Genomic DNA, 22,044 nt, shown 5'->3' on the forward strand with positions numbered 1-22,044 from the left:
ACTTCGGGGTCCCCATTCTCTAGATAGAAGTGGGTCCCACACCTATCTGACATTGATGGCCTATCACTAGGATATGCCTTCAATGTCCCATATGGGCTAGCCCTAATGTACTGAGTGTAGGCTAAAGACACCCTTGCTCATACTGCTTCCTCTGCCAGCCTTCCCTCTCTTTGACTGAAAGGGACAAGTTAGATGATTATGCAGAAACCTGGTCCTGTCAATGAGGAGGAGAGGGAGGGATGAAGGAGGTGCAAGGGTACACAGAGTGGCTTGGGCTCACTCTCGATGCACATAAAGAGGTTTTCTCATTTTGACATTTATGGCATATTGGTAAGCTATGGCATAAATGTCCGACCTTTGAGGCTCACTCCTATCTCAAGAATGAGTCCTCACTATGAACAGAGAGTGCACCTCTTAAAAGTACTTTTTCTCCAGAATGAAGTAACAGATGGCTTAGTGAGATATAGCATTACATTTAGCTGAGCTATCCCTACAAGGCATCATGCCGGGTTTAGCTGTGAATTTCCTGGTGACAGCCTCTTTTTAAAATCAGTCCTTTGCCTAAAGCACAGAACAGCAGTGCTTGCCCCTTCTGTCTGCCACTGAAAACTTCTGCATTCCATAGAACCCAACTGAAAAACTCATATCATTTTCTCCACTGGCAACAAGTTAATTCTGCCATCAGAATAGATGTCCGCAACACTGGGAGTTACGGAAGTAGCGTAATTTGTTCTGCTGTGCTGTTTGCATGGATCCCATTCACTACACTGAAAGTTATGTAAACAGTGCAACATCGGCCCATTTGATTTTTTCAGTAAACCTGGCTACCTGGGGCCAGTGCTTAGTCCCATCTCACTATTTCCATGGCAACAGACAACTCTTTAATCACTTACTACAAATAAAACCACAAATAAAAATAATGGCTTGTGTGAACAATCTATGACAGTAATCTCAATGACAGCGCTGCAGAGTTTCTAAAGTTTATTTTCATTAACTGCTCCTATTCTTCCTTGTTTTTTTTTTTCTTCAAATTTACCCTTATTTGCAGTTTTCTTTTATCCCCCATGCTTGAATCCTACTTCCTGGTTTGTCATGTGTCTGCTGTCCTATCATGCATATTATGTGACACTAACCATGCACCTTGATCTTACCAATGACGTTTCCTATGTCCTACATTAGAAGGCTCCCATGCAGGACGTAACATACAGCAACTGAATGTCAAAACAGATTTGCCACAGGGTGCGGTGGTAGGCTAATAACTTTAGAATAAGGCCGTTTGTATAAATGGTTGTATTTAAAGGGAACCTGTCACCAGTTTTATGGTGTCCTAACTAAGGGCAACATAAATAAGTGATTGATTCTCTTAGCACAATGCTGGGTCACTTTCTTTAATTGACCCAGTCAATCTGCCAACATCTTGTATTGAAAAGCTCCAGCTGATAATGATGAGTCATGAATATTCATGAGCTCCTGACTCTCCCCGCCCACCTGCTGCTGAATGACAGTTATTTTCCATATGAATCAGCAGCAGGTGGGCAGGGGAGTGGTTATAGCTCTGAATTAAATATACGCTGGACTCAATGACATCACGCTGCACTCAAATCAGCTCATTAGCATGCGGCATCTTTGTGTGTATATTATGAGGTGACCATCTGTCACACCAGTAAGTGAATACATCTAAGGCACTTTTTAGTAGTTAATGATTGTATATAATTAGTTAGATTATAATCAAATATCCACATGACAGGTTCCCTTTAAGTAAAGTGATATAACAGCATATAAAACACCAACACCACTAGTCCCGCCCAACTCGAGTTTTGCAATACTGCATAGCCACTTCACTTCCCACAAAAAATCTTAGTATGTTCCAATTCACAAAGAGCAGTTTACACAAATACAGAAAACAGCAAATTATCAAAGCAATTCTATACAAAATGCATATAAATTATACATTATACATAAAAATTTTAGCTTCTATACCATGTTCCATCTCAAGTAGACCATATGTCATCAAAATAAATATTTATTTTAATAACCATATATATACAAAGATACAATACATATAGCCTCCCTACTATTAATGATCCTATGTACACCTCTAAACTAATTAAAACTATTGAACCATATTATTATGGTGGATCTCATTAAGAGGTTAATAGTGTAGCAAAACCTAAATATGACTTATATCTACACTCCTAGTCCAAACAAGATTTTAGATCAAAATCCAGGTTTAACTCTTGTGGGTGCAAAGTCCAGAAGGTGTAGATCTAGAAAGTCTCTCTCTGATTTATTAGTGTCATTTGATCTCCACCTCACCATTTCCCAGAGACCAGTTATATCTCCTGGAATTTAACCCCTTCAAGCGACAGCCAGTTTCGACCAAACGGCGGAGCCCCATTTTTCAAATCTGACGTGTCACTTTACCTGGTAATACTGTAACTCTGGAACACTTTTACTGATCCAGGTGATTGTAAGACTGTTTTCTAGTGACACATCATACTTCATGTTAGTGGTGAATTTGAGTTTTACCTTTATGTCAAAAAAATAAGCTAAAACATGCAGAAAATGTGGAAAAATTAGCAACTTTATACATTTGAATTTCTCTGATTTTAGGACAAATAGTGATTCCTCGCAAAATAGTTATTAATTTAAATTCTCCATATGTCAACTCTATGTTGGAATTATTTTGTTAATTTCATTTTATTTTTTTAGATGTAAGAATGTTTAGAATTATGGAAGCAATTTTTGAAATTTTCAAAACCGTGTTTTTGAGGACCAATTCAGTTCTGAGGTGACTTTAGGGGGCTTACAGAATAGAAACCAACCAAAAATGACAGCATTTAGAAACTACACCCCTCAATTTATTTGAAACAGAATTTACAAACCCTTTAGGTGTTCCACAGGAATTAAAGCAAAATGTCGGTAAAATAAAAAAAGATTTTTTTTTTGTGTGCAGATTTTCCATTTAAATCCATTTTTCCTGTAACACAGCAATGTTAACAGTAAAACAAACCTCAATATTTATTACCCTGATTCTGCAGTTTACATAAACACCCCATATGTGGTCGTAAATCTCTTTATGGGCACAAGGCCGGGCTCAGAATGAAAGGAGCGCAATATTGTTTTTGGTGGGCAGATTATGCTAGAATTGTTTTCAGGTGCCATGTCATGTTTGAAGAGACCCTGAGGTACCTGTAGAAAGAAAACCACAAAAAGTGAACCCATTCTGGAAACTACAACCCTCAAGTAATTGATCAAGGGGTGAAGTGAATGCTTTGACCCAACAAGCATTTCATAGAATTTAGAAACACTTGACTGTGAAATTGCAAAATTACATTTTAGTTCCAATAAAATATTGCTTTAGCCCCAAATTTTTATTTTCACAAGGCACAACAGAAGTTAAGGCCCCACACTATATGTTATGCATTTTTTCCCCAAATTCAGCAATACCTGTGGTTGTAAACAGCTATTTGGAAAAATGGCAGCATTCAGAAGGAAAGGAGCAGCATCTGGATTTTCTAACATGGAATTTGCTGAAATAGTTTTTAGGGGCCATAACATTTTCATTTTTATGTTGACTGAGTTGTGTGAGCACTTGTTTGTTGCAGGACAAGCTGTAGTTTTTTTTTTTTTGCCATTTTGGGGTACAAATAACTTTTTGATTGCTTTTTATACCATTTTTAGAAGATGCGATGGGCAAAAATTCCAATTCTGCCAGCATTTTTTATTTAAATTTTTTATGATGTTCCTCATGTGGTGATATGATAATTTTATTCTGTGGGTTGATACAGTTATGGCAATACCTAATTTATATAGTTTATGTTTTGCTACTTTTTTCAGCATAAAGTTGCTTTTGTTTTAAAAATAAATGGTATTTTGCATTGCCATATATTAACATCCCTAACATTTTTTTTCTTTTTTTACCAATGTAGCTGTGTGGGGGCTTGTTTTTTGCAGGATGGGGTTTAGATTTTATTGGTGTAATTTTGGGGTCTATATGACTTTTTGATCACTTTTTATTAAATTTTTGGGGGAAGTGAGGTGAAAAAGACAGCAATTCCGTAATATTTTTTTTATTATTTTTTTTACGGCATTCACCACGTTAGTACCATGATCCTTTTATAGATCAAATCATTACAGACACAGCTATACAATTATGTGTAGTTTATTTTATTTTTACATTTTCTTAATCACTTAGAAATGAACGGCTATGGGAAAAGGCAATTTATTTTATTATTATTTAATTTTGTTTTATCTATTTATTTTTAAACTTTATTATTTTTTAACTTTTTTTTATCAAGTCCCATTTGGATCTTAAAGATTCAGTAGGGCGGATTGTTCTACAGTGCACTGCAATAGTTATGTATTGCAATGCACTGTACTGTCAGTATTACAGTGACACTAAGCCTGATCAGACCCTCAGGGTCTGGCAGGCTTAGATACAGTCAGGTCCATAAATATTGGGACATCAACACAATTCTAATATTTTTGGCTCTATACACCACCACAATGGATTTGAAATGAAACAGACAAGATGTGCTTTATCTGCAGACTGTCAGCTTTAATTTGAGGGTATTTACATCCAAATCAGGTGAACGGTGTAGGAATTACAACAGTTTGCATATGTGCCTCCCACTTGTTAAGGGACCAAAAGTAATGGGACAAGTGGCTTCTCAGATGTTCCATGGCCAGGTGTGTGTTATTCCCTCATTATCCTAATTACAATGAGCAGATAAAAGGTCCAGAGTTAATTTCAAGTGTGCTATTTGCATTTGGAATCTGTTGCTGTCAACTCTCAAGACGAGATCCAAAGAGCTGTCACTATCAGTGAAGCAAGCCATCATTAGGCTGAAAAAACACAACAAACCCATCAGAGAGATAGCAAAAACATTAGGCGTGGCCAAAACAACTGTTTGGAACATTCTTAAAAAGAAGGAATGCACCGGTGAGCTCAGCAACACCAAAAGACCCGGAAGACAACGGAAAACAGCTGTCATGGATGACCGAAGAATTCTTTCCCTGGTGAAGAAAACACCCTTTATAACAGTTGGCCAGATCCAGGCGGTAGGTGTATGTGTGTCAAAGTCAACAATCAAAAGAAGACTTCACCAGAGTGAATACAGAGGGTTCACCACAAGATGTAAACCATTGGTGAGCCTCAAAAACAGGAAGGCCAGATTAGAGTTTGCCAAACGACATCTAAAAAACCTTCACAGTTCTGGAACAACATCCTATGGACAGATGAGACCAAGATCAACTTGTACCAGAGTGATGGGAAGAGAAGAGTATGGAGAAGGAAAGGAACTGCTCATGATCCTAAGCATACCACCTCATCAGTGAAGCATGGTGGTGGTAGTGTCATGGCGTGGGCATGTATGGTTGCCAATGGAACTGGTTCTCTTGTATTTATTGATGATGTGACTGCTGACAAAAGCAGCAGGATGAATTCTAAAGTGTTTCGGGCAATATTATCTGCTCATATTCAGCCAAATGCTTCAGAAATCATTGGACAGCGCTTCACAGTGCAGATGGACAATGGCCCAAAGCATACTGCAAAAGCAAGCAAAGAGTTTTTTAAGGGAAAGAAGTGGAATGTTATGCAATGGCCAAGTCAATCACCTGACCTGAATCCGATTGAGCATGCATCCACTCTAAATGGTCCCATGCTGTCTTCTCCGGGGCTCTGACACTTTTAGCAATTTGGATGCAACTGCACACTTGATTGCCTTAAATTATATGCAATCTGGACATACAGTTATGTCCAAATGCGTGAATGGGTTAAAAGGGTTATTCAAGTTTTATAATGCGCCCCATATGCCTGGGACCCTCACAGAAGTTGTACTTACCCGGCTCCATGGCACCCGCATCCCTTCTGATGCCGGCACGGCCACCGCTGCATCTCCCCGTAGTGCGGATTAAAACATCCGACGTCAGGGAGCAGCCAATAGCAAGCTGCGACAGGAACGAGCCTCCCTAGTGTTACCTACAATGCTAGGGAGGCTTGTCCCCATCGCAGCCTGCTATTGGCTGACCCCCCCAATGCCAGATGTTTTCATCCGTGCGACGGGGAGATGCAGCGGCGGCCATGCCGGCATCAGAAGCGACGCGGGTGCCAGGGAGCGAGGAAAGTACAACTTTATCATGAAGAGAAAGTTAATACAATACACTTACTAATGTACTGTGATTGTCCATATTGCATCCTTTGCTGTCTGGATTCATTTTTCCATCTCATTATATACTGCTCATTTCCATGGTTACAACCATCCTGCAATCCACCAGTGGTGGTCGTGCTTGTATACAGGGCCGGCGTCAGCACCCGGCATATCTGGGCAAGTGCTGGGGTCCACTTCTCCTGTCGGGGCCCACTGTGCAGTGGCGTGCCAAGGGGGGCGGTCCAGCTCTCAGGGGGGTGCTGGGTTGGCTGCTATGGGCGCTTCCAACAAGAGAGATGGAAGCGCTCATTGCTGGAGCGGCGGGGAGCCGGCGGTTCTTTCATTCACTAACCGCAGCTCATTTCCCTGTGCTCCTTCTCTCCTCTAGGCCCGGCCCAGCAGTGATGTCAGCTCGGCCCAGGACAGAAGGAGCGCAGGGAGATCAGCTGAGGTTAGTGAATGAAAAGACCGCTAGCTCCCCTGCACTCCAGCAATGTTAGGTATGTGAGGGGGCCACGGGGGAATCATTACACTGTGAGGGGGCCAGGGTTATAATACTGTGGAAGGAGGTCACTGGGGGGGTCATTATACGGTGTGAGGGCCCCTTACACAGTAAAATGCCCCCCAATGCCCCCCATACAGTATAATGACCCCCAGAGCCCTCATTTAGTATAAATCCTTCATACAGTATGACCCCCCAATGAGGGGGCCACTAGGGGCCAGTATACTCTGTGACCGGGCCACAGGAGGTCATTATCCTGTGTGTGGGGGCCACTGGGGGTCATTATACTAAATGGAGGGCCACAGGGAGATCATAATACTGAATGGAGGGCCACTGAGGGGTCATTATACTGTGTGTAGGGCCACTGGGGGCTTATTATACTGTGTGGGGAGGCACTCAGGGTCATTATACTATGTGGAGGTCCACAGGGGGTTATTATACTGTATGGGGGCCACTGGGGGTCACTATACTATCTGGGGGGCACTGGGGTTCATTATATAGTGTGGGAGGACATGTAAATGTGAAAAAATGCCACAAGGGGGCCCACTAACATTTATCGCCCAAGGGCCCACATGAATCTGGAGCCAGCCTTGCTTGCACACTATAGGAAAAAGTGCTAGCCTCTCTGGTGGCTGGGAACATGGGAGCTCAAATAGGCTGGTACTTTTTCCTATAGTGTGCAAGCACGGCCATCGCTAATGGATTGCAGGGTGGTCGTAATCATGGAAACAAACATTGTATAATGTGACAGAAAAATTTATTCAGCCAGAAAAATAAAGCAATAACAATAGCAATAATAATAATAATAATAATAATAATAATAATAATAATATATTAGTAAATGGCTAGTATTAAGTTTCTCTACATAATAAATGCGCATAGGCGTATGAGAGCTTGTTTATTTTGCAAGTTGTTCTTTCTAATAACACCATTGTACATGATTTAGTGGGAAGCTGGAAAAAAATTCCAGATGGGGTACAATTGGAAAAAAAGGCAATTCTGCAACAGTTTTATGTTTTTAAAGCATTCCTTATGCGGTAAAACTGACCTGTGATCTTCATTCTATGGGTCAGTATGATTACAGAGATACCTCCTTTATATAATTTTTCTTCTGCGTTAATACTTTGGAAAAAATAATTTTTTTCTTTGCATCACTATATTCTGACCCCCCCCCCCCCCCCCAAGATTTGTGTCTACTGAGCCAAGTGAAGGCTCATTTTTGTGTGATGATGTATAGTTTTTATTGATACCCTTTTGGATTGTGTATGACTTTTTTTAATCAATTTTTATCAAAAAATTTGGGATGGGAGCAACAATTAAAATAAAACATACGTATTTTAAGTTCCATTAGGGGACTTTAACAGGCTATTGTTAGATCGCTTGGCCCATAAACTGCAATGAATCACCATTGCAGCCTACGGGAGTAGTTCTATGTTTCTATGAGAGCCCTGCCACCTGCAGACCTCCATAGGAACTACTTCTTTAATAGCCTAGGATCCTTTAGTGGGACTGAGGAACACAGCACTACCAGGGAAACCCACCTCAGATGCCGTGGTGACAATTGACCATGATATCTGAGGGGTTAAATGTCTGTGATCGCTATTATCACTGATGTGTGAAACAACAGAAACCTGGCAGCTATCACGCCCACTTCACTCCATAGTGGACGCCATCATTAAAGAACCGACCAGTGCCGTACATGTACTGGGCTGGTTGGGAAGAGGTTAAACCCATCATTGTCTTTTTGTTCCTTAACCTCCATTTTTTTTCTTCTTTCGCTATCTGTAATAATTTCCTGGTCATATCTTCTTTCTAGGAATTTATTTTTTTGTATATCGCTTTGTCTTTACTCTTTTACGTCAGAACAATTTCTCTTTAATATCTGAAATTATCCCTTTAGGAAACTCTTTATCAAAAATGCATAATGGAAATGGTTTTTATTCAATGTATAAGCTGGCATCTGTGTACTTAAAAATGTTCTGGTTTTTATCTTAGTTACTAAAGAGGCACTTTTTTTTTAAAGCGTACCTGAGTTTTCAAAAAACTGTTTGCATAATGGCTGTGTTTCTATAATAATAACTGTGAAGGAACATGGGCTTCCCTAAAGTCTATTTCAGCCATATTATTCCCTGTTTCAGCTGCACAGCTAGATGCATTTCTCTCAGAAGCAGGGGGTGTCTCCCTTCTTCCAGTACTGTATGCAGTGGCCTCACTCCTCACTATGTGTTTTCTTCAAGGGAGCTCTGAAAACTGGGTTAACTTACACTTACAGAAAAGCAGGAGGCTCATGTGATGTTTAGAGCTGTGTAGAAGCAGTTTTATGAGGCTCACAATACCAGCTAGCTCTGATACATGCCCACTTCCTCTCAGTCATCTTCTGAGTCTCTGTTACCAGGGATGGATCTTGCATGACAAGAAGCAGTGGACTGCAAGTTAGGTGGAAATTATACCCCCCAGTGGCCATGACGTTACAGCTTTTTTCAGGTGGATGCAGACATTTTTTTAAATTAGGTGATTTGGAAATTTGATAGTTATTGTACACCATTCTCTATTAAATGAAATTATGCGAAAGTACAGTGACTGTTTAAGCAATAACCTTATCTCCAGGCAAAATGGACAGAAAATAACTTGGGATAACTAAAATCTAATTTTTAGGGCTTATAGGCTATGTCTTTTGCATTACTTTTATTTTTAAAAAAAGTTTCTTTCTTATTCGTAACAGGGAAGAAACCTTCAGGTCATTCGGGAGGGGGCAGTGAGCCTTATTGGACTCAACTCCCTTGCAGCACAGTGTTCGGCATGTTAGTACTAAAAAGTAAGGACTGCCAGCTCAGGAGTGACAGACTGCTGAAATCAGCGAGGGCAGCATAGTACAAGTGAGAGGTTCTCTATAAAGGGAATATGCCACCATGCTTCTGGACTATTTGTAGTAATATTTGATTAGTGCTACAAATAAGGAGTCCAAATCTCTACTATATATATAACTACTGCCCCCTATTCCACTGCTATCAGAACTCAAAGCTACCCTGAAAGTCTGGATTGTTGTGCTGATCTAACATAATGGAGAGGACATCTGTGTGTGACCACCGCTGTCCCAACAATGTGTTTCAGGGCAACTTTAAACACAGACAGCAGGGAAAATGGGGGGCAATAGGAAAATAAAAAATAGCCGTCTGGACTCCTTATCTGCAGTACACTTATGTATTACTGCAGATAATAGTCTAAGTTCCTTTTAATACCGTAAATAAAGTTCTTGCAATGTGTGCAATAAGCCAAAATTTTAAGTTTAACGGGAACCTGTCACCCCAAAAAAACATCCCAAGCTTCCGCTGTGACTGACAGCGCTTATGCCGAACAGCCGGCTGTCAGTCACAGGAGAAGGGGCAGGGAAGGGGCGCAGCTACCTTGACTTGAAGCAAGGAGGCCACTGCCCCCTTGACTTCAAGCATGACTAGAAAATCACGCGGGCAGGGGATAAAAGAACGTTTTCTTTTGCTTCATCTGCGTTCAGAAAGAAAACGATCATCGGAAACACGCTGCTGGCTACTCTCGGGTACTGCTAGGGGCTTGGGATGGTTTTTGGAGGTGACAGGTTCCCTTTATGTGACATTTTAATGGGTCTCATAGACATTTGAGATTGAGGTTATATCACATATAATTTAAATTTTAAAGCAGAAGTCCAGAATATGAAAGTGCAAAGCATAGGCAAAAACGCAAAAATTAACCAGGTTTTAAATACATTTTTCCTACATAAGCAAAACAAAAACAAATTAGTAATTACATAAATATTAAACTCTAGGGTAATTACCTTGAAAATCACCTTTACAAATCATTGAGGCCTGTAATTTGCTAATTGAGAGAATGAGCATGAAGTATTAGGATGGCGCAGCTGGATTATCCTGCACCAGTTCTGTAATACGACCTGTGTGCACTCAGCACTGAAAATCAGCCGGAAACACGTCTATAATTAATGCTTTAAATAGTAAAGAGATTTATAGAACTTAGTTGACGTATTAGAATGTTAGCATTGTTTCCTATATACCAGAAATACATTGTAACGGAAACAAGAGATAGACAGGAGTGGACATATGTGGTTCATTCATACATTCAGCAGGTAAAATATGATTTTTAACACTGGTGGCATAATTGGAAAAGGAAAAAACCCTGTAAATAATAGTTTTATAATAGTGTCAAATATATTAACATATTTCAATACAAGCAGAAAAGCATGGTGATATATAATGTAAGAAATCCACAAGGTAGAGTAAAACAGTTAGGCTTAGTACACATTTGCATTAATTCTCTGTCATCAGGTTTTCATTAATTTTTGACAGTCAGAATAGTGTAGGATTCTAGTAAAAAAAAACTAAAAACCTTTCTATCTAGTAACAGGGGTATCCCATAAACATAATTTATTAATTATCCACATGATAAGTGATAAATGTATTATCACTGGGGGTCTGACCACAAAAATAGGGGTCCCTGAATCCTCAATGTGAATGGAGCGGTGGTGTTCATGCATGATCACAGCTCAATTTACTTGTATGGGACAGCTGGAAATAGCCGACCGCAATGCTCCAAAGTCCCATAGAAGTGAATGGGGAGATGGTTACGGAGCATGTGCTCCATACACACAGGGAACTCAGGTGCCCTCATTCTTGTGAAACTGAGGGTAGGTGATTGTTTATGAAAAAAAAATCCCTTAAATCCCTCAAAGACTAAGCCTATTTTGGCCTTAAGGGTGCTGCCCCATTTTTTTATTTGATATGACACTTTATGTGGTAATAACTAGGGATGAGCGAATCGACTTCGGATGAAAGATCCAAAGTCGATTCGCATTATACTTCTTTTGAATACTGTATGGAGCGAGCACTCTGTACAGTATTAGAATATATTGGCTCCTATAACTTCATAAATCAATTTCTACTGTAAAAAAACATTTCCCGAACTCGAGTTCGGTTCCAACATACCACTTGGAACCAAACCCGAGTTCGGGAATTTTTTTTTTACAGTAGAAATTGATTTATGAAGCTATTATGCAAAGTCATAACTTCGGCTCATAGAAGCCAATACATTCTAATACTATATGGACGGCTCGCTTCGTACAGTATTCAAATGAAGTATTATGCAAATTGACTTTGGAAGTTTCATTCAAAGTCCATTCGCTCATCCCTAGTAATAACTTTGGAATGCTTTTACTTATCCTAATGATTCTGAGACTGAGAATATTTTTTCATGGCATGTTGTACTTCATGGTAAATTTGAGTCAATATATTTTGTTTTTATTCTTTTCATAATTCTTTTTATTAATTTTCAAAAAAAGAAAGGAGGGTTACAAATTATAAAAGGCAAATGTACAATGGTACAGACATCTGATACCGCGAAGTAGATACCAGAGATATTTTGTTTTTATTTATAAAGCAAAATATTATGAAAATGTAACAAGATTTGCAATATTCCAAAGTTAAAGAGTAACCAATCTTTATTTTTTTCCCCTCAGACTGTGTCAGTGCATAGTTATACCTTACTAATATAGTTCACTCACCAGTTCCATTCTTTTCCCTGCATAAAGTCTGTCCAAAGATCATCTGTTGTAGCCCCTAAACTTGTAATCCATTGCATATTGCCAACAGAACCGGTGAAGGAAGTATATTAGTAAAGTATAACTATGCACTGACACAGTCTATCTGAACACAAAAAAAATGTTTAGTTACTCTTTAAATTTGATGTTTACAATATGTCCACTATATGTTGGCATTATTATTCAGTTGTACTTTTACTTTTTGGAGAGGATAAAAGGCTTAAAAGTTTAGCAGCAATTTTATAAATTTTCAAGAAAATTTCCAAATACAATTTTTTAGGGACCAATTCAGCTTTAAGAGCCCTATATATTAGAACTCACCCCCACATAAATCAATCAATTTTAAAAACTGCACCCCTTAAAGTATAAAATACCAATAAACAAAGCAAAGACCCAAAATAAGGGTCCAAAATTATACAGCACAAGTAAATCATAGGTGCCAAATATCAATACCTCCTAAATGGGAAAACCCCAGGCACTCAACATATGAAAAATTACACAAAAATATATATTTATTAAAGTTGATAAAAGCGAATTAAATAAGCAGGTAAGTAAATTGACAGAGACAAACACAAGGACAAGGAGAGTACCAAAACATGCCAGAAAATCAAATATTTATAACAATACAGGAATGTAGTCAAGGTTGGGTAAGGAGGAAACAAAGTAATATGTAGATACAAAGTCAAACTATATGGCTCACCCTCCCAAATAACAAGACATAATCCAAAACATATTCAAAATACAGACCCGGCTGGTGGCACCTCCTAGAGACCCCGACATGTGTTTTGCGTCAGCTTCCAGTAGTACTTTGCTTTATTTTTTTATTTTTATGGGATTCGCCATATGGTATATTTAATATAATAGCTGCAGGTCGATAGGAATATGGTGATAGCAAATTTATATAGGTTTATTTAATTTTTTACTGCTTTTGCATGATAAAATCACTTTTTTATTACTTAACATTTTTATTTATTTGTCAAGGGAACTGTATGTGGCCTTGTTTTTGCCAGATGGGCTATAGTTTTTACTGGTACAATTTCAGGGCTGTGGAGTCGGTAGATAAATGGTCCGACTCTGACTCCTCAGTTTTTGGTACTTCCGACTCCGACTCCTCTGTATTTAATATGCAAATGTATTTTATACATTCCTTGAAGGAAAGAAAGGCAACATACATGTCATTACCACAGAACTACTGGCTAGGAGCTGCTGCCTTCTCCTTTGTGTGCTGATCTTCTGCTGAAGATAGGGCAGTGGCAGGATCCAGGAAGGGGCAGGGGAAGGGGCATTTATTTTAAAACATGATTTCCCTAGTAGAATCCTATAGTCATGTTTAAAGTTTAAGCTAACAATCTGAGTTTACAAGTTTTTATAGCCTTAGCTGAATGACAGCAGTTTTTCAAATGGTTTACAGTTTCAGTCTTGAGCTATTGACTACCCATTCCCTTCACTTATACAAGTGTCTCTAGTCCTGCAAAAAACATATTTACTTAATCAGCTATCAGCGAGAGGCTAGGTTAACCATGGGTGTTGCGTTCCCTGTAACAGCGGAACACAACACAATTGAAAGTATAGGTATTGCCGCTCCTTAACTGTGCGTTGCGTGCCATATAGTGAAGCATATGAAAAGCATGCTTCTTCATGGTCACTTAACGTGTTCGTTTTACGGTAACGTGACGCACTGCATGCATTGGCCTTTATTCTTACAGTAGAGAAGTACCGTATTTTTCGCAAAAGTGGGGGAAAAATAGCAGTGCGTCTTATGGGGCGAATGCTGCGACCGTCCGGTGAATAGGCTGAGAGGGAGGAGGGGCTGGGGGCCGGCATCTGTTTCTGTAATGGCAGCGGGGCCCGCAGTCACTGTATTCTACTACACCGGGCCCCGCTCACTGTAGTATACGGTAATCATATCTAACTTGTGGGTATTGTTAAAGTATTCCAATCATCTTAAATCTAGCGCTGTACTACTTACTACTAACTTCTTGGCAGTCAGGAGGCCGGGTGGGCGCACATAGCGTAGCTCACTACGTCACGCGCCTGCTCCGCCCACTTTATGAATGAAGCAGGCACCGGGCCCCGCTGCCATTACAGAAACAGATGCCGACCCCCATTCACTACACAGAGACACTGTTATGGGGGGGATCTGTGGATGACACATAAGATAAGATGCTATATATGTGTCATCCACAGATGCCCCCACAATGATCCCCCATAACAGTGCCATCCACAGATGCCCCCATAACAGTGCCACCCACAGATGCCCCCATAACAGTGCCACCCACAGATGCCCCCATAACAGTGCCACCCACAGATGCCCCCATAACAGTGCCACCCACAGATGCCCCCATAACAGTGCCATCCACAGACTACCACTAGTTCAAAACCCACCAAAAGCACACCTTTTGGTTCAAAATATTATTTTTTCTTACTTTCCTCCTCAAAAACCTAGGTGCGTCTTATGGGCAGGTGCGTCTTAAAGGGCGAAAAATACGGTAATTAATTATAACTTTTTGTGAATTGGGACATTTAAACTTGCTTTTTTTTATTTATTCCAAATTAAATCTAGTAGGAGTTGGAGTCGGAGTCGGTACATTTTTTGCCGACTCCGACTCCAGGTACCCAAAATTGCCTCCGACTCCGAGACTCTGACTCCACAGCCCTGTACAATTTTGGGGTATTTATGACTAGGTTACATTTATACGACTGTATTCATATTCATAGCTGTTTCAGGGTGATTTCCCCTCATCAGTGCAGAGCAGAGAGTAATGGCTTAAGTGGGTGAGAGGCCTTTATCAAGATTTGGGGGGTACTATCTCTCCTTGGGGAGAGAGCGCCTTAATTGGCGTGATGAGACTTATAGGTCATACGTGCTCCTCTGGAATTCTGGGAAGAAAGCACCTCATCTTCTGTCTGAAGATGAGGTGCTGCCTTATTTTTTATCCGAGTCATGTCTCAAGGCCTATTAAAAGGGTGGAACATTGACTTATAGGATAGCTGCCTTACATCTGGTGATATTAGAGGCAGAACTTGTTAAGAGCTAATTTGCATCCCTTTCTATCCAGAATTCCAGAGGAGTATGTATGACCTATAAGTCTCCTCACGCCTACTAAGTAGCTCTATCCCCAAGGAGAGATAGTACCCCACAAATTCATCAGGATAATGCTCACGCACACACAGAAAGGGTTTCCCAGGAAATTCTCTGCCATATTGCAACACTCCCTTGGCCTGCCCGGTAACCAGATTTATCACCAATTGAGCATTTATAGGACCAGCACTTCCTACAAGTGCATCATATCTACAGACACAGCTGCAACATCAGTGGGCAAATGTGCCGAAGTATACTATACAGATGGCCAACCATATCTCATCTGGTATCCAACCTAGATGCGGCCCAACATGACCTACTTTCAATTGTATAGTTTTCCTCAATAAATTTATCGTTTTGTTGTAATATTGTAATTGCTTACATATATCATCATTACATTCACCCATAGAAAGTTTCATTCCATTCCAACAAAAACATAAAAAAAAATTTTGTCAATTAATGTATACCTGGGACATCAATTCTTTCACTCTGAATTGTGCACATTTCCAAATTGCTCTTTACACTACCGTATATGCCCATAACACCACAAGAAACAATAAAATGTTACTGACACAGAGAAGAAGTTACCCTTCGTTGATATCACTTCCTGCTCTGCAGCTATTGGCAGAAGCTGTACCCAAAACACTTCCCGCTGTACCTACTCAGAGCTCTCTACTCGCTTCCAGATTAGTTTCTTTCTTTTCTTATACAAATGAAGGAGGCGACAGCTAAAATTGGCCAGATTGCATTCAGAGGTTTGGCAGATCAGGGAGTCTATGTGCTACAGTTGCAGAGCAGGAAGTGATGTGAGAGGAGGAAGGGTCATTGCCATGGTGCGGTTCACTGTGACAGTTGTGACCATGTAGGCTGTCTGCATGCCCTCTCGCGTACTGGCTGGAGGCTGACTCCTGTGTATGCTGGTTGCTTGGGGCTGCGGTGTCTTGTGTGAACTGTTGCCTGTGAATGTTTGCACTCCCCGTATCTGCTTCTCTGTGCAGTTCTTATCACTGTTGCCGTGCAGGCTGCCTGCAGACTCTCTTGCGTACTGACACCTGCAGTCAGTACGTGTGCTGGCTGTGGTGTATGTGAACTGTGGCCTGTGTTTGTGGCTTCCGTGTCTGCATCTCTGTGGTTCCTATCACTATTGCTTAACCTGCTGTACTGTTATGTTCTGTATTACATTTGTAATAAAGTTCTCTGTTGGTCCTTGGTCTGTTTTGCCTGTGTCTTGTTTGCAAAACGTCCCAGAGGTCTGCCTTGGGCCTCTGGCACATGACGCCATTTTAGCAACTTTTCCTGAACTGCCTAGTAACATTCAGCCATGTAATTTCCAGAGGTGTTAAAGAGGACCTGTCACCACTCCTGACATGTCTGTTTTAGTAAATTGTTGTATTCCACATAAAATGGCAATTCTGGAGCATTCATTCTTATAACTGTATGTTGTGTCATTCATCTATTATTCCTACTAGAAGGTTATACAAACATATGTATGAACTAGAAATACTACAATTTCTTGGGAAATTGTGTGAAGTGTTCTTGCCTCCACCAGTAGTCTACAACTGGAGTGGGCAGAGTAACTGGGTGGAGTGGCTTGAGTAACTGTTGTGTGGTTGGAGTGGCTGGAGTAACTGTGGAAAGGTTGGACCGGGCAGAGTAACTGTGTGGAGTGTTTGGAGTGAGTAAAGATACTAAACATTACACTAATTGATTGATCAAATTTAAAAAGTGCACATGGCAAGCTTGATAGAGTGAGAAATGCATTTCAACTTTTATTTATTAATATAGCACATTAAATTGCAATGTTGTTGCCCAAAGTGCTTCACAGTAACATTAAAACATACATTTATAAAAACATTAGCAGCCAATTTGTGTAGGTGGGCTTGAAAATGAGGGAGTGGTGGCAGTTTAGAAATCATGTCCTGATTTTTTAGCTCACACTCTAGCTTTTGTCACTCTGCTGGCTGCTCACACACCTGGGTTCCTATGGCAACTCACTCTACAGCAAGGGCAGAGAAGAGCGGTTAAAAACAAACTGTCTCTGAAATATTAAATATGAAGGCACAGTCGCAGTTTATAAATTGCCCTTCAAATTTGAGGTGCCTAGAGTGGAGTTTCAATGAATGTCAATGGGCGGCATGAGTTGCAATCAAATGGTCATATTGTGAAAACTATCAGGACTATGGCTTATTATTTTTAGTGGCAGCAGGGATAGCTGAACGTTTTGATATAAGATTTGTGTAGGTGGGCTTGAAAATGAGGGAGTAGTGGCAGTTTAGAAATCATGTCCTGATTTTTCAGCTCCCACTCTAGTTTTGAACATTCCGTCATTCATTCCTATGGGACCAATTTTGCCACAAAAACTCAGATATTTCGTGAACCATTCGGCAAAACGTTCCACAAAGTAATAGCACACCAATCGGGAACAATTCACACTTTTCGGTATATTACTGTCTATGTAGTGTAAAAACTGTGGGAGGAGTTAGGGTGGTAAATTTGGCTATAATAATAAGAATATATACACTTAATAAATGTACAACTGGGTATTACCAGTTAGGGTTGTGTCCTTGCACAAAAAAAACAAAAAAAAACAAAAAAAAACAAACACATTGAATTTAGAAAATCCCTACAATGGCACTAGTACCCCTCCTTTACTGCCCAGAAACAGATTGGTTGGTATGCTTAGCATTTGAAGATTAGTATTCCCCATTTCATTACTATTACAATAATATATATTATAATCATGGTTATATTTCAACACTACAACATCAAAAAGTACTGCACTCGCTGTAAAATACCTCTAAACCAGCAAGTTATTTTTGGACATAATGAAGCTATGGTGCTGGGATAAATACTGTTTTCACTGCCAGTCCAAGATATGTGCCTGAAGCTGTCAGACTAACTGCTTTGGAGCATATAGGATATGTCATTAACAGTAATGAACAGTTATGACACTGACAAAAGCTGAAAATGCCTTTCTGGCACTAGATGTATTCTGGGACTGTCATGATGCATCAGTATTTTAATCTTACATTGCACTTAGGGATCTTAAGACAAAGAAATCAGTTTCTGTCTAAACTGTTTTTCTTCTGTTAAATGATGACTCTAAGCCTTCTCTTATCCCTCACAGGTTTGTTTTAAATATATACAGGGAGTGCAGAATTATTAGGCAAGTTGTATTTTTGAGGATTAATTTTATTATTGAACAACAACCATGTTCTCAATGAACCCAAAAAACTCATTAATATCAAAGCTGAATATTTTTGGAAGTAGTTTTTAGTTTGTTTTTAGTTTTAGCTATTTTAGGGGGATATCTGTGTGTGCAGGTGACTATTACTGTGCATAATTATTAGGCAACTTAACAAAAAACAAATATATACCCATTTCAATTATTTATTTTTACCAGTGAAACCAATATAACATCTTAACATTCACAAATATACATTTCTGACATTCAAAAACAAAACAAAAACAAATCAGTGACCAATATAGCCACCTTTCTTTGCAAGGACACTCAAAAGCCTGCCATCCATAGATTCTGTCAGTGTTTTGATCTGTTCACCATCAACATTGCGTGCAGCAGCAACCACAGCCTCCCAGACACTGTTCAGAGAGGTGTACTGTTTTCCCTCCTTGTAAATCTCACATTTGATGATGGACCACAGGTTCTCAATGGGGTTCAGATCAGGTGAACAAGGAGGCCATGTCATTAGATTTTCTTCTTTTATACCCTTTCTTGCCAGCCACGCTGTGGAGTACTTGGACGCGTGTGATGGAGCATTGTCCTGCATGAAAATCATGTTTTTCTTGAAGGATGCAGACTTCTTCCTGTACCACTGCTTGAAGAAGGTGTCTTCCAGAAACTGGCAGTAGGACTGGGAGTTGAGCTTGACTCCATCCTCAACCCGAAAAGGCCCCACAAGCTCATCTTTGATGATACCAGCCCAAAACAGTACTCCACCTTGCTGGCGTCTGAGTCGGACTGGAGCTCTCTGCCCTTTACCAATCCAGCCACGGGCCCATCCATCTGGCCCATCAAGACTCACTCTCATTTCATCAGTCCATAAAACCTTAGAAAAATCAGTCTTGAGATATTTCTTGGCCCAGTCTTGACGTTTCAGCTTGTGTGTCTTGTTCAGTAGTGGTCGTCTTTCAGCCTTTCTTACCTTGGCCATGTCTCTGAGTATTGCACACCTTGTGCTTTTGGGCACTCCAGTGATGTTGCAGCTCTGAAATATGGCCAAACTGGTGGCAAGTGGCATCTTGGCAGCTGCACGCTTGACTTTTCTCAGTTCATGGGCAGTTATTTTGCGCCTTGGTTTTTCCACACGCTTCTTGCGACCCTGTTGACTATTTTGAATGAAACGCTTGATTGTTCGATGATCAAGCTTCAGAAGCTTTGCAATTTTAAGAGTGCTGCATCCCTCTGCAAGATATCTCACTATTTTTTACTTTTCTGAGTCGTTCTTTTGACCCATTTTGCCAAAGGAAAGGAAGTTGCCTAATAATTATGCACACCTAATATAGGGTGTTGATGTCATTAGACCACACCCCTTCTCATTACAGAGATGCACATCACCTAATATGCTTAATTGGTAGTAGGCTTTCGAGCCTATACAGCTTGGAGTAAGACAACATGCATAAAGAGGATGATGTGGTCAAAATACTCATTTGCCTAATAATTCTGCACGCAGTGTATATATTTATTTTTATATATATATATATATATATATATATTGTGAGGATTCGCTCTGGTAGGCAGGGTAAGCGGATGCAGAACAGAGGCAAAAGAAACTGTTTGTAAAACAAAACTTCAGTGTTTATTCACACAGGAAAAAAAAACAAAGCAACATTTTTCAATCTTAGTGTTCATTCACACAAAGGAAAGTCCAAAGAACAAAAACAGTCACCTTGTTAGAAGGTTATTTCAGTGGTCCACTGGGGGCCTCTTTCCCCGCATGTGGCTCTCAGAATTCTAGCAGAGCACCAAGCCTCAGATCCCAAAACAGAGACCTCGATTCTGAGCCCAGCTGCCTATTTAAAGGACAGCCAGGTGCTGCCAAAACCCGTACCGGCACTTAAACTCCGGCCCGGTATTTGATCTCACCTGGCTGGAAATCAGCGCAGCCGCCCATGTTGGGAGTAAAATACCTGCCTTCCCAAACAAAACACCTTGCTATGTCACATAACCCCCCCCTTTGTTCAACCCTAAGTGGATGAACACACGCCAGACAGTGTACCCAGGACAGGGCATCCGCGTTTCCCTGTAACCGGCCTGCCCTATGTTCTACTGTAAACTTAAAGTTCTGCAAAGACAAGAACCATCTGGTGACCCGAGCATTCCTCTCTTTGGCCTGGCTCATCCACTTCAGAGGGGAGTGTCGGTCACCAGACGGAACTTTCTCCCAACAGATAATAGCGGAGAGACTCGAGTGCCTACTTGATGGCCAGGCACTCTCTCTCCACTATACTGTACCAGGTCTTGGCTGGAGTGAGCTTACGGCTGAGGAATACAACTTCCTGAGACAGTAGAGCACTGAGGCCTACTTCGGAGGCATTGGTTTGTACTATAAACTCCTGTTACGGTTGCCTCAGGCTGGCTGAGGGTTGGACCGCTTAGATGTCCTTGTGCCCGAATTCTAGAGAGCGCTGTTAGGTTCCTTTTAGAAGTCATCCGTGCTCCTGTAGGTGTAGATCAAATCCAGAGAGCTCTTACAAGGGCTAGTGATTAGTGATGCTCTACAAAACGAGTCAAAGCACGAATTGAGGGTAAGAAGCAGAATCTCTCTTTACTGAGGGCTACCCGCCCGTATTTATGCAGGTCCCCATCTGGTGGACACTCCCCTAGGGGACCAGATGGAAGACTGTGATACAGGACAGATAAACAACAGTTCAGGACACACAGACACAATACATTCCCACAATGCATTCTGGTTTTCTCCTCTCTGCCCCGGAGACAACCGAGGAGTAATTTAATTATCTCTCAGGACAAAGGGAGATTGCCAATACACACGTGGAGACAATAGGACAGAAATCACTACTCCAACATACAATGTCACAACCATTACAGTAAACATAGACATGTAACACATCCCCAGATAGCTCCGGTCTGAGTGCATATTATTAGGTAAAAGGCACTCAGACTACACAAATACAGTAGAATCGCCATGGAGCCAAAGTATTTACTTTCACATAGTCTTTCTTTATCCGAATGGGCTCCATGGCATAGCAATCTGGGGTATCACTGTTCAAATCGGGCAAGTACCAAATGACCCGGCTTTCATGTCTTAAATAACTGAAATACATGGTTGCAACAAAGTATCAGCCAGAGTGTAACTGTAACAACTGTAACAACTCCCTTTTGAAGTCGGGCGTCACCAAAACCGGGGACACACACAGGGCCGACTTCAAAGCGGAGAAAGCCTCTTCTGCCTGGTCATTCCAGTGGACCATTGCAGACTTCCATCCCTTCAAGAGCCCTGTCAATGGAGCTGCTAAAGTGGCAAAATGGGGAACGAACCTCATATAATAGCCCACCATTCCCAGGAATGACTTTACTTGCCTAGAGGTGACAGGTCGGGGCCAATTCCTTATCGCCTCTATTTTGTTTACTTGGGGTTTGATGACTCCGTGCCCAATGACATACCCTAGGTATTTGGTCTCCTATAACCCTATCGCACATTTTTTGGGGTTAGCGGTTAGACCAGCCTTTCGAAGGAAGTCCACTACG

The 22,044-nt window shown here is 40.7% G+C and overlaps 1 protein-coding gene across 2 annotated transcripts in view; it reads left to right on the forward strand.

Annotated features, from left to right (window-relative positions):
- Nucleotides 1-22,044, forward strand: part of TPD52L1 (TPD52 like 1) — a 157,340-nt gene that overhangs the window by 87,813 nt on the left and 47,483 nt on the right. The window contains exon 4 of one of the 2 annotated variants that reach the window (XM_040426961.1): nucleotides 6,541-6,603. The exons of the other annotated variant lie outside the window; for it this stretch is intronic. Within the exon in view, the coding sequence (XP_040282895.1) occupies nucleotides 6,541-6,603 (63 nt within the window). The remainder of the gene's footprint in view (nucleotides 1-6,540; nucleotides 6,604-22,044) is intronic. 2 annotated transcript variants of the gene reach the window in all.

Source organism: Bufo bufo, chromosome 4 (assembly GCF_905171765.1).
Source record: "Bufo bufo chromosome 4, aBufBuf1.1, whole genome shotgun sequence".
Taxonomy (NCBI): Eukaryota; Metazoa; Chordata; class Amphibia; order Anura; family Bufonidae; genus Bufo; species Bufo bufo.